This window comes from Ambystoma mexicanum, chromosome 4p (assembly GCF_040938575.1).
Source record: "Ambystoma mexicanum isolate Mex_15411 chromosome 4p, UKY_AmexF1_1, whole genome shotgun sequence".
NCBI classification, from domain to species: domain Eukaryota; kingdom Metazoa; phylum Chordata; class Amphibia; order Caudata; family Ambystomatidae; genus Ambystoma; species Ambystoma mexicanum.
This window is the reverse complement of record NC_090927.1, coordinates 204,665,303-204,679,412: the sequence shown is the minus strand read 5'-3', so window position 1 is coordinate 204,679,412 and position 14,110 is coordinate 204,665,303. Positions and strand designations below refer to the sequence as shown.

Here is a 14,110-nt window from a genome sequence, read left to right as displayed (position 1 = left end):
ATTTTCTCGTACCACCCATTCCCCCCAAGCCCTACTTAGTGATTGGGCGTGCTCACATGATGGAATATAGGGCTACTTTGAAAATCATTTCCAGGGCCACATTTGTTTCCCAGTCCAAACCTGCTAATATGGAAAGAACCAGCTTGATGCTCTTTTCAGCTTAATCTGCCATATTCGGGGGACTCACCCAGAGGACAGGCTCTGTCACTCAGATGGAACTTAACACCTTTTCCCATGTCTATGATTGGCTTTTATTGTAAGGGAAAAGGTACCTTATGCTTGGACCTCTTGGCTGCAAGAGGGTCTTTGTTAAAGATGGTAACTTTTAACAATGGCACCTTGCCAGAATGGTGAAAGGGGGGAGGAGGGGAGCTTGGGGTCTATCTGAGATACTTTTGGACGTGGCCACTCGGCTGTGTGTGTGCAAGGCACACAATTCTGAAATAGATATGGGAACCTTTGGGCTAATTGGGTAACTAATGTAGAATCTGAAGACATTGGGTCCCATTACAAGGTTGGTGGTCCGGGGAGGTTGCCACTGACGTCATAACACTGTTCTGCTACATGAGATCCCGGTGCCACTGGGTCATTACAAGTCCAGAAACTCTTAAGTCCCCATTCCCATGGAGTCCCTTAGGACTCCATTGTTAACAGTGCCGGTGCTTCTGTGAAGACCATGCCTGCAGGGGCCAGTGCTCCCGGCAGGTCAGACATGCTGGGAGCACTGGACCAGCAGGCATACTGAGTCTGGCGGTCCAGAAAGGGTGCCGGTACGTTGCTACCAGCACCCTTATTTCTGGACCGCCAGACTTGTAATGAGGCCCATTGTCTTGCTTCTGTGCTTGTCAAATCAGACAAAAAAGTTGGACAGTTACCTCCCATCCATTGTTACTCATCCATCCCGCAGCTGGCTAGGGCCTCACATTGATCTGGTCTTGCACTTGGCTCGCAGTCATCTGTGGGCAAATAGCGGTGCTGACCAGACGAGCTGTGGGGAAACAGCGTTGGACATTATAGGGAATAGGGCAGAACGGAGGCTGCAGTGGCACTCCCCAATCATGCATAACAGGGGAGTTGAACATGTTCACTCCCACGGATTATACTGTGCTTTTGTGAATTAAATATTAATGTTTTTCCTTAATTTATTACCCCCATTTCAGGTCAAGATGTGGTTTTTCAGTGCCTTGGGGAGAACATTCTTCAAAATGCCTTTGAGGGCTACAATGCGTGTATATTTGCCTATGGACAGACCGGTAAGTACTTAAGTACTGCTGTTAAGGAGCGGGATGAGGCCTTCTGGGATCCCGGATGGGGTTCTAGTAAAAGGGATGAGACCAGGAGGGGAGTGGTCCATGTTCCGATCACTGCAGTGTTGACGCTCAGACTTTTTTTACATTGCTGTTCTTTATAGGGCTTCACCTCCAACTCGGTGTGTTGTGTACTTTAATTCTTTCCCTATGGAATGACTGCACATACCACAAAGTCCTTAAATGTGTCCAAGCCATGACCTAAATACTTTGTTTGATTATTATATTGTAAATGCTACAGCTTTGGCCAGGTGTTGGTCCTAAGAAGCATGCAGCCCCACAAGCTTGGCTTTGTTGAATATTAGTTTGGTCACAGAAGAGCCAATAATTGAATATTTTTTTCGGGGCTCGTTTGTTATTGCCTTTGTCATGGGGTGAGTAAGGGTGGAGTATAAGACGAGGCAGCTGTTTCCTGTGCTACTATGCCGACGTATCCTAATCTGACGTCCTCTAGAGGAGTTTACTAGGTAGCTTAGGACTGTTTAACAACCTAGCCCAACCCCCACTAGTCTGCTTTCAACATTTGAATTGTTGATCAATTTACTATAGAAAACTTGGGTGGAGGAAAAGGCGCAGCAGCCAAGCGTACCTGCCATATGTTGTGCATCCTGGGTTTCAGGGCTCTAGTTTGGAAGGGTGGTATAGTAGCGTCGTGTAGAAGAAGGAAAACCAAACACGGACCATGTTCTTGGTCAGTTATGATAACCAAATTATTATTATTTTTTGTTTGTTTTGGGTTGGTGGAATGGATCGTCGACAATCGTAAGCACTGGGCACCCCTTGCACCTACAGGAAGGCAGAAAAACATATGCACATCAGGCTTGATCCTTTCCCAAAAGGGTCAGACCCGACCGAACAGCTAGGTCCCATCATCCCTTCTGCAGGACACCACAAGATAGTTCAGATCCATTCTGGCCTCATTGGGCATCATCATTGACGTACAGCTTGGGCATCTGGGCATAGCAATCTTGAGATTTGTCTCTAGATGTACCAGTGGGCACAGGCTGGCCTGATGATATCGAAGAGTGATGAGTGGAAGAGATTGACTGAATCATACATAATCACTGGGATTGCTTTGGGCAACCCTTGCTCAAATCACTGTCCCTAACCCTGTGATGCAGCTGCAAAAGGGGGACGGGGGTCTAAATTCAAATCTGGCTTGATCCCGTCTAAAAAGGGGTTGACCAGCCCAAACAGCGAGGCCGCATCCCTTCTGCATGACACCACAGGCTACACCAGGAATGTTTCGGGCTCATTGGACATCCTAGGTGGTTGTCTCTCTAGGCACAGCTGCTGGAGCCCACGTCTGTGCGTGCCAGTGGTTGATTAATGCAAAACCATCCAGCCGTAGCTTCGGTTTTTGTGATTGATTCTTTGGGCAACTAATTAACTGAAGTGTTCCAACATATAGCCATGTATCTATTTCTGAAAACATTACTTTTCTAAGAATAAAGTTTTTTTTTCTTGTAACCCATTACCAAAGAAGGCTTGCCATCGTAATGTTCTAATTACAATTACTGGATTCTTAAGGCAATTGTTGCCAACCGCTATTTATTAAGATCTGTGTATTAACATTGAGGGATACCTTGAGGACATTAGTGTATGGCTCGTACTTTTGGCTTACTAACGGCAAAGCTGAAGCTGGCATTAGTTACCCATCACTTCTAAAAACCTACAGATAATGAAACGTTCACATATTTGCAGATTTCCATCTAACTATCAGTGGTTACTTTTGTGTTTTCTGTAAAGGTTTCTAATACACAATGAACAGAATATTGTATGTCATCCGATATGGTCCTGATTCTTTTTGCATCTAACGTTTACTCTTATACCCATGCCCAGTCTACAAACCCATATGTAGCCTTCAATATTTAATGTGTGAATTCTACACCCATGCTAGTTACCATTTGGTAGCTGGCAGTTTCTAGTACTTGTTTAGTAGAAAGATGAGCACATATCATGATTATGTTGTACACTAGCTTTCTGGGCCACAGCACGTCCCATCCCCCCATCCAATCTCTAGTAGCAAAAGGTAATGTACAGTATTGTCCCTTTTTATCCTTGCACTGCATCCCCTGCAAAGATGCCTACTGGGATTGTTGAGGATTAGGACACATTAATACTTCTCTACTGGGCTCTATGGTTACTACTCCAATTCGAATCCATGGTAAAAAAAAAGCATATTGGTCCATCGGGACATTTTGCAGTGACATTCCCCTACTTTCATAAGGAATTACAAAAGGTCAATGATTGAAGGTGATAACCTACTGTGAAAACCTTGGATCATAGGTGTTATACAATTGCCACTTAGGTGTAGATCTCGCAAAAATTTTAGTTTTGGATCCAAACCCTGTTTGGGTGGACCCTCTTGTGTCCTCGTAGGTAGAACTCAAAGTAAAGTTTTGCTATGGCCATTGAGCTGGAAGAAATTGGTTGTATTTGATATTGAAATAAACTGTGTTGGATCTCGCAACCACAAATGTTATTGAACTGGAGCTGCTGCAGCACTCAGGGCAACCCCAAGTGCTGCTGTTATCCTTCCAATAGATTGGTTAAGAACTTGTATTCTCAAAGCAATGCAACGTTTATGGTTTGTTGAACGTTTGTCCTTCATTGACATTTTCAGGGTCTGGAAAGTCCTACACGATGATGGGCACTTCTGACCAGCCTGGGCTGATCCCTCGACTCTGCAGTACCCTTTTTGAAAGAACGCAGACCAAGGAGAACGAGGAACTCAGCTTCAAAGTGGAAGTGTCCTACATGGAGATCTATAACGAGAAGGTCCGGGACCTCCTGGATCCCAAAGGGTGAGTAAAGAGTGGATTTTATTTTTAATTAAAAAATGTTCTGGTTTATTAAACCTTTACAAAACCTTCATAATATTCGTTTTCATACAAATTAGAATTTAAAATGAATCGAGATTAATCCGAAATTCATCAAATGAAATTTCATAACATTGACAAATACATTAACGTAAACATTCCTATATAAAGAGTGGATGTAGAGTAGAGCACAGTATTCTTACTACTCCACTCTGTTAGGTCTGCGTAGTCCTTGCCTCTGAACACCAAAGTGTTTGGTTCAAAGTAGTTATTATAAGGTGTGTTTACAGGGAAATTACCATTTCTGGATGTCCTATCAGATATTGCATGTATGCCTTTTGGAGTGAAGAGGGCTACAGAGCTTTTATAGTTGAATGATTTAGACCCCAGAGAAGAAGGTCTTGTACTTGTTGCCTTAACGACCTCAAAGCATTGGAGCAGAGACTGTCCTGTTGTGCCGTGGATTTATTCTGGACTGTGGAGGGCAGAACGTGTTTGCCTGAGAGTCTCGCATATGTCCATGAAACAAGGACAATCTGGATTGGTTTACTATGTAATGTGATTGTGACGACTTTTCACGTTTCTGAAGTCTTTAAAAAAATTACATGTTGTAGTATGTTGTAATATGCACGGGCTCGTGCATAGGCACACTGGTGGAATGTTGATGCGTGGGAATCAACATTCCACAGAGTGGCGGTTGGAGGTCGGAGCTGAGGAGGAGGCTGTGGGGTCTTACAATAAAGATACGTGATTATACATATCAAGGAGTGGACCTTTTAAGATTATAACATTGGCGACGAGGACGTGTGAGACCCCATCCCACGTGTGCAACGTGTGCGCGGAGCAGCTGTCCGGGCTTACACCTTACCTTCGGTGTTGTCGGGGATTCGGAGGTCAAGCGCAGGAGCTGTCCGGGTGCTGCCCTGCCGGAGCATCGTTGCGGGCCGGGCCGCGCTGGTTCGGGGAGCAAGGAGGAGTGTTTTGGCGCCCTGGTGGTGAAGCGGAGGAGCTGTCCGGGTGCCTACCCGGGCACGGTTACGGGCCGGGCTGCGTCTGCTTGGTTGAGCAGGGAGGAGCGGTTCGGGTGTCCAGTCGGGGCACCGCGCAGGCCAGCGTGTCCAGTCGGGGCACCGCGCAGGCCAGCGTGTCCGCTCTGCGGTGGGCAGCGGAGACCCAGGAAGTTCACGGGTCGGCTGCTTTAGCCCGGCCATCGAGGGCAGTTCGGAGTCTGTTGGGGGCTGGCAGGAAGTGCTGCCGCGGATCTGTACGGTGGCCGGCGCACGTGAGAGTGTGCGCGTATAGCAGAGGCCGGCGTAGTGCCCCGCCTCCAGCAGCGTCTGCTTCCTACGCTGTGTTTCGGGGACTGTAAGTCTCCGGGAAGGAGGGGGCTGTGGTGGCACTCTGTAATAAAGTGCCGGCCGCTGGCCCCGCCCTCGTCAGCGTCTTGATCGAAGGCTGTGCACAGTGCCGGGTTGCCGTAGGAGGGGCTGCAGCAGCACTCACAGCCAATGTGGGTGTACTGGAGTACAACGGAAGCTTTGCAAGTGGAAAGGGCTGCAAATTACTGGTAAAGGTGGTTGATGGTAAGGTGGGAAGAGAAAATCTGAAGCGCCGACAACAGGAGGTTAGTGGATTTGCTTGGGCTGGATTGGCTGTCAAGGAATGCTGGATTAACTGTGGAGACTCACCCAGTGCCAGAACATGGCTGTACTGCAATGAGTGTGGGTGCAAGTGTTCTAAGCAGCAGTTGAGACTCACCCAGTACCATATCGGGCTGTACTGCATTACGTGTGGGTGCACGTGACCAAGGCAACAGTGGAAGATACTGATCTGTTTTTTATTGTTGGTGAATTACCAGTGACAACGCTTTGGGGCTGTATGTATTTTTGGGGAGTAGCTGCACAAAGTATCAATGATTAGCTGCTTCTAGGTAGCAAGTTATTTTTGGGGACATAAGAAACAGGGGTGCATACACAACTATGTTGCATACAGCTGCTAGGCCTCCACCTGCGTTTCTCCCGAATCCGGGAGAGCCGGTTGCTCCTTGGGAGCAGTGGGTAGATGCATTTAAGGTATATTTGAGGGCTGCAGGTGGGGCAAAGTTTAATGATGATGAAAAGGAGGCTGCTTTACTGAATTGCATTGGTACTGAGGGGTTGAGGGTTTTTCGTCATTTGCCGGGAGAGAATGTGATGGTTCAAGGGGGAGGTGAAGGGGAAATGGTGGTAAGTGCATATGAGACTGCTTTAAAAAAATTACAAATACGTTTTGGTAAAAGAATTAATGTGGTTTTAGAGCGATATAAGTTTTTCTCGAGAGCACAAGGTTCTATGGAAAGCATAGATGCATATGTTACAGCTTTACGGGCACTCATGGCTACGTGTGGGTTCCCGGGGAATGGAGAGGAACACATAAGGGATCAGATCATGATGAAGACATCCAATCAAAAAGTTAGAGAGAGATTGTGGATTGAGAACAATCTTTCTCTTGATAAGGTTTTGGAGATTGCCAGAGCAATTGAAGCGTCAAAGGCGAGTGTACAAGTGGTTACTGAAAGGGACGGGAATAGGGAGATGGTACATGCTGTGGTGCCAAGGAGTAGAAAAGCTGGTGATAAAATGGTGACACAAGGCAATAGAGCATCTAGGGTCAAAGAGGGATGCAAAAATTTTGGCTGGTTGAGTCACAATGTTGGTTCAAAGTTATGTCCTGCTAACAATGTTGAGTGCAGGAAATGCAAACGTATGGGTCATTTTGCACGTATGTGTAAGGGAAGGGGCAGGTGGTTGCTAGTGTAATTACAGAGGATGCCACCATGGGACTAGACGGGGCATCGGGTGGTGGTTCTAATCAGAGTGTCCCTGATCAGAGTGTCATTTTACATGTTGAGGGTTGTGGGCGGAAGGGTCCATGGGTGTCGGTATTAGTGGACCAGAATCCTATGGATATGTTGGTGGATTCGGGGTCACCTTATACCCTGGTGTCTCCGGAAATATATCATGATGTGCTGGGTAAAGAAATGTCTACTTTGTTGCCCCCGGACATAAGACCATATGCTTATGGACAGCAATCCATTGACCTGCTTGGTTATAATTGGTCAAATTTCTCTTTTAAGGGGAGGCAAACTATGGGTAAATTGTATGTGGCTTCAAAGGGCACAAGCGTATTGGGTTGGGATGAGCAGGCTGCACTAAAAATACAAATTCATCCAGGTGAAAAGGAACCAGTTTTAAGTGTCATGGAGGGAGGGGAAGAGAATAACATAACGGTTACTTCCACACTCCTCATGAGTGAGTTTCCTGAGGTATTTTCAGATACCCTTGGCAAACTTAAAGGTTTTACACATCGCATTGTGTTGAAGAAGGGGGCGATTCCGAGAGTGCATAAGGTGAGGGGAGTGCCTGTTGCAGCCAGGGAGGCATTTAAAGCGGAACTGACTAAGTTACAGTCAGCAGGAATAATTGAGCCTATTGAGTGTTCGGAGTGGTTGTTTCCGGTAGTTTTAGTTAAGAAGAGTGATGGCAACATAAGAATGTGTGTAGACCTCCGAGAATTAAATTCCAACATATGGGTGGATCGGCATCCTTTGCCAAATATAAATGAGTTGTTGTTGACGTTGGGGGAAGCTAAATACTTTTCAACGTTTGATTTGTCAACCGCTTATCATCAAATTGACCTGCATGTGGATTCCAGACCTCTTACGTCATTTGTAACTCCGTTTGGGGCTTTCAGGTTTTGTCGCATGCCTTTTGGTTTGGCTTCGGCTTCGGCTGTGTTTCAGCGGTTGATGCAGCAGTTGTTTGGTGGTGTGAAGGGTGTCAGTTATTTTCAAGATGACATTTTAGTTTGGGGCAGCAGCAAGGAACAACATGATGTCAGAGTAAGGAAGGTCATGCATATTCTTAAAGAGAGAGGTTTGACGGTAAAGTTGACCAAGTGTCAGGTGGGTGTGCAGGAGGTCACATATTTGGGACACACTTTGAGTTCACGAGGTGTGAGTCCAAAAAAGGAGTTGGTACAAATGTTGAGAAATACGCCAGCTCCGGGCAATAAGGATCAGCTAAGGGCTTTTCTTGGTCTAGCGGAGTATTATGTTAAATTTGTTCCTAATTATGCTGAAAAAACGGTGGCCATGAGAGCTCTCATGAAGAAGTGTGCAAGGTTTGTATGGTCCGCGGAGTGTGCGGCAGAATTTGAGTTGGTCAAGAAGGAAGTAGAGAATGCTCCTTCATTGAAGTCATTTGACCTGAAAAATAAAACTGTTTTGACAGTGGATGCAAGTGAGGTGGGTCTGGGGGCAGTGCTAGAGCAATGGATAAAAGATGAATGGGTACCAGTGGCTTTTGCTTCAAGGACCTTGAGAGAGGTGGAAATGAGGTACTCTGTAATTGAGAGAGAGACCTTGGCAGTGTTATGGGCTTCAAAACACTTTAGGTCATTTTTGTGGGGTATACCGTATATTGTCAGAACGGACCACAAACCATTGGTGCAGGTATTTTCTACCAAAGGGGTCATGGCAGTGTCTCCAAGGATTGCAAAGTGGTCAGTACAATTGCAGGATTATAATTTTTCCTTGCAGTATTTTCCAGGAAAGTTGAATGTTGTTGCGGACTGTTTGTCCCGTTTGCCAGTGGGACAGGGTGAGGGTGAGGCAGGAATAGTGCAAGAGGATGATTTACAGGATTGTCAGGTTGCTTTGGTGACTTCAGCTGTGGAGAAGTCGGAGTGGGATCGGGAGTCCGAGACGGATCTTGAGTTGAGGTGGATTAGGGAAGGTTTGCTTAAGGGGTGGCACACCGTTAAGGACAGGTTGGAAGGGAAAGCTTATGTTCAAGTTATTGATGAATTGGCTGAGGGTCCATGGGGTGTGTCTAGGGGTTACAAATTGATACCTCCTGTAAGTTTGAGGGGAAGAATAGTGGAATTGGCACATGTCGGTCATTTGGGACGATCTTTAACTAAAAGGAGATTGAGAGAAGAGTACTGGTGGCCATCTATGGACAAGGATGTTGAGCAAGTAGTGAAAGATTGTGTGGCATGTTCTGTAAGTGATAAGAGCAAGGTACTGCATCCACAACCTATACACCCTGTAGAGGTGCCAGAGCAGGTATGGTCGAAATTGGCTTTGGATATCATGGGTCCATTTGACTGTTTAGAGCCTGAGTCCAGATATATGTTGGTATTGGTGGACTATACGTCCAGGTGGATTGAGGTGGCGGCATGTGCTAATGTTACAACGAATTCTGTTATTGATTTTTTAAGGAAAGTTTTTGATCGTGAAGGATTACCTGCGACTTTGGTGACTGACAATGGGGTGCAGTTCACTTCTAGAGCAATGAGGGAATTTTTGGAGCAGCATGCCATTTCACATTGTAGGACAGCTTTATATAATCCTTCTGCGAATGGATTGGTTGAGAGAGCAAATGGTACTATTAAGGCAGCCATACAATTGGCTTTGGCCAATGGTTTGAATTGGAAGGATGTGTTAACACAATACCTGGCTGCATATCGGAGAACACCTGCTATACTGACGGGAAGATCTCCATTTGAACTGATGAGGGGTAGGAAAGCAGGTACAACATTGAGAACCTTGGTAATGGGGGGTGGTGGGCCATGCGATATGGATTTGCGAGCTGTGCATCGCAGTGTTTTGGAGCGTCAGCAGACTATAATGTCTTCACAAAAAACTAGGAAGGAGTTGAATGTTAAACCCGGGGATGAAGTGTACATTAAGAATCCTAGGATGGTTTACAAAGGTCACAGTTCTTTCATGCCCCTAAGGAGAGTTATCAAGGTGGGAAAGGGACATGTGCACTTGGAGGATGGCTCTGTTTGGAGTAAGAGAAGAGTGGTGGTGAGTGGCTGTAAAAATAAGGTTAGGCCAGGTGTGGGATCCAATTTGGAATTGCAAGAAACAGTACTAGATTATGATCCTGTGGATTCACAAAGAATAAGGATTGAACAAGAAGAGTTTGTTTCAATGCCAAATCCTGTTGGTCAAGAGGTAGATGTGGAATGTCAGGATGTTATGGATCAGCAACATGATGAGAGACAAAACAGGGTTCGTGTGGGTAGAAGCTGTGGTCCTCCCATAAGATTTAGAGACTATATTTGTTAAAAGTACAAGCATATTAAATTGCACTAAATTTTGTTTATATCTGGATGCATGTGGATTATAACAAGTCACGTAACATTTGTTCATTGTTCTATTGTTCATTGTTTCATTGTTCAGAGTTGTATTAACATTGTTATACAAGGGAAGAGGATATGTTGTAATATGCACGGGCTCGTGCATAGGCACACTGGTGGAATGTTGATGCGTGGGAATCAACATTCCACAGAGTGGCGGTTGGAGGTCGGAGCTGAGGAGGAGGCTGTGGGGTCTTACAATAAAGATACGTGATTATACATATCAAGGAGTGGACCTTTTAAGATTATAACATAGTACTCTTGGGAAACTGCAAACACCTAATTATAGGTTCTTTTCCCCCAATGTATTGAAACAAAACTTGATTTATACCTTGGAGATAATAAAAGGAGTAAGCCGATAGTTTCTTAATGTAAAGCACGGACCGGCAGTGCAGTGGGTCATACAGGGAAGGGGTAGACCCATCCACTCGGAACAAGACAAGCAGAATGATGTCTGTAGAAGAACTCGGTATACATATTGTTGTGCGGTTATGTCTTGACCCATCTTTACATTTTTACACGCATTGGTACATTTGTCTATATGGTTTTCATGATGTCTTTGTTTTGTATAGTTACTGTTGAGGTCAACTTTTGCAGGTATAAAATGTAATCTGTCCTGGAATTGGGGGGTGGGGAAGGGGAGATACTCTGGGATTCCATGGGAGAGAATGGCGAAAGTAGTGGGGTTATAGGGACGGACAGAATCTTAGTGATAGGCTTGTAAAGAGGGGAAAAAGCACAGGACTAAAAAATAGCCTAATTAAAGATTAAAGAATTAGGGGCACTAATAAATCGAAGCAAACACTCCAAGAAAATGGATGTGACGCCTCCTTTCCAGTCAACCGCTGGTTGCACCTCTTAAAGGTCAATGACCTGCTTCCACCCACTCGCAGCAGTGTCTGTAGCCATCTAAGGTAATTGCATTTTGATGTGGTGAAATGCAAAACAAAGAAAAGCCAGGGCAGAGCTCCCCTGATCATGGACGTTTGTCGTTGTGTGCAGGAAAGAACTGATCAACGGGTCAGCAGTGTGTGGTGGCTTGGGCATGAGCTTTATATTTCTCTGGATTCAAAATCCAGGCAGACCATGTTTGCTGATTGCTGAATCCCTGGACATCCAACCCAATTCCAATGCTGAGCAAAATCCTAAATTCAGAAAAGCAGAAGCTATCTAGTGTCTTGCTCCTGTGTTGATCACGCATTACATTTTGTTTTAAGCCTGAACAGGTTGTGAGAAACTATCAAACTGGAATTAACATAATGTATATAGTAGCCGTTCTTATGGGATGGTGGCTCCTCAGGAGAGGCCTATAACCACCTTTTAGCTCACTGTACCTTGCCAGAGGAGAAATATCCCTTTGGATATCAGCCTGGCCCTGCATCTCAGTTGACCAAGAATACTAGACACGTGGTTTTGCCTGTTGGTCATCATGAGCAAGGGGCAGCTAATCCTCTAGGCAACTGAGATCACGTTGTCCATGTCTGGATTACTCCAACGCGGTTAGGGTAAAACCCCAGGTGATGCATAGGTAGCCACAGGAATGCTTGTCCTTTCACTAAGCGTAGACTTCTTGTTCCAGCCTAATTGTATACCTCCTAGAATACTACTTTCTGCTGTCACTTTATACAAATTCCAAGTGAGAAAGGACTGGGCCAGCAATGGTGAAACGGATGTATGTGTCCGTTTTGTGTGTTGCTTGATGCTGGGAGTCGGCCTGTTTCAAAATGCTTCCATTGTTGTGGCAAAGATGAGAAGTGAGATACAGATGACCTGCATCGGATACTTTGATGAAGTGTGAAGGTCAGACTCCAGACATTGGACCCCTTCCAGCATCTAGCATTTTGTCTGCCTAGTATTTGCTTTCTGTATTGCTGATTGGCAATCTCCTTTCCTCTTCCAAAGATCGCTTGGTGCCAACTCCTCATTTCCCTAACGCCGAACGTATTACCTCAACTTCACATTAACTGGAGGTTGCATTTAAAGACTCAAATTCACATTTGGGGTCAAGTATTAAAGACAAAAACCGCAAAAATAGAATTCATAAACTATACCACCTATTGCTTTCACAAAGTAGTCTGATCCTTTGCTTTCCCATGCCCGCTGTACTCCAGAAAAACGGCAAATATCCTGCACAACTACAGAGCCCGTTTTCACTCTTGGGTCCCTTATTGGGTATTTAGATGCACGTTAAGCCTTTTGCCTCCCTCCTAGGTACCTTTGTGGTGATCGACAAGTAGTAACATAGAAGTAACTGGTTTTAATTCACCAGGTCGAACACTTTGCAGAAGATCTTTAATCAGCATTCACCCATGATCCTTTGTTGTAAAATGTTTTTCCGAACTCCTGTAAGTGTTCTCCCACACTGTACATTAGCACCCAGGGCAGGGGGGCGTAGCCAATCAGGTTCTGCGGATCGCTGACTGCAACCTCTGCTCTCAGACCACGTTCCACAGAAACTGCAGGCTGCCACCCCTGCCCCGCCCTGCCATCTCCTCCCACCCCACACTTTCTCCCACTTAACTGTTGCGGCGGCATCGTCTGCCACAGCTTCACTTCATCTCGCTTGTCCTGCCTTGGCAAAGTATTTTCATTCATTGAACGACGCACGCGCGACGTCCCTTTCTATAAATGAAAATTCAATTTTTTGTTTGATTTTCCCATAGAACCCCAGGTTACTACTTTGGTAACCCGGGGTGCTAATGGCGTTATTAACCTGTGCCACAATCTATCTAGTAGTGGGGCGGTAACATCCCTGTGCCCTCGTTAACCGCCCTTTCTTCTCTCAGGTTGCTAACCGCGGACCCGTGGAATGGGTTAATAACGCCTTAGTGTGGCCGGTCAAAGTGGGCACCACATGTTAGGTTGCATTACCGATCTACTTGCATTCAGCACTTAAGCACGCACTTCTTGGCATTTGTAGCTTTTAAGCATTAACTATTGAACACATATACGTTGAGGAGTACTGTGCTGTTTCTAAGAAATGAGGAAATGAGTGCATCCTATCCTCTTTTTGTAACCCAGGATGCGTCCAGTGGCTCACTTGAAACTGTGACCTCCCTGCACCATAATCATTCCTTAAGAGAATCTGTGGAGAAGCAAAGCTTCAATTGCCTTTGTGTTGATTCAAAAGCACCTGGAAAGCTATTTAGGTTGGTCGTTTTCTGCTATATATGGAATCAAGTGCCCTGTGCCGTGAGTTCATAAGGATATTGCAATTTACCAGGATTTTATGGAACTCCGAGATGACTTGCAATAACCTTTTTGCGTATGGTAGTGGATATTTTATTCCTTATAATACATGGTCATCCCCTTTAATACCTGGTATCTTGCTTAATATATTGTAAGAGATCTTCCAGTTGTTGATACTTACTCCATGTAGAATTTGCTTGTTTTAAAAACTATGTATATGCAGCTTTTAATGTGTTGCAGAAAAATAATGTATGCAGTTAAATGCATCTAAAAAACTTCGTTTTGTGCTTTGAAATAAGCAATAGCATGCAGATTGTTGTTCTCATGGTGTCACAAAGCTATTTTTGGAACAAAGCCGGAAACCTGCCCTGTGTGGCTCAAGTAGCAGGCCGTGTGACGTCAAAACTGAAGGCTAATAATTGGTTACAGGTTAGTAGGGATATCACAACTAGCCTGTAACAGGAACGTTATTTGCAAACTTTTGAATATTAGATGCTGCCACGTTATTATTGGCTGATCTCTCTTCTTTAATATCACTTAATAATAACACGCGAGTTTCTGCTATTGCTGAGGCTTTTCTTGGGCCTTGTCTCTCCGTCTTAA

General features: G+C 45.1%; 1 protein-coding gene across 1 annotated transcript in view; it reads left to right on the top strand.

The window, feature by feature from the left end:
- Window positions 1-14,110, top strand: part of KIF13B (kinesin family member 13B) — a 1,451,009-nt gene that overhangs the window by 565,973 nt on the left and 870,926 nt on the right. The window contains exons 5-6 of the mRNA XM_069605712.1: window positions 1,161-1,253; window positions 3,934-4,114. Of these exons, the coding sequence (XP_069461813.1) occupies window positions 1,161-1,253; window positions 3,934-4,114 (274 nt within the window). The remainder of the gene's footprint in view (window positions 1-1,160; window positions 1,254-3,933; window positions 4,115-14,110) is intronic.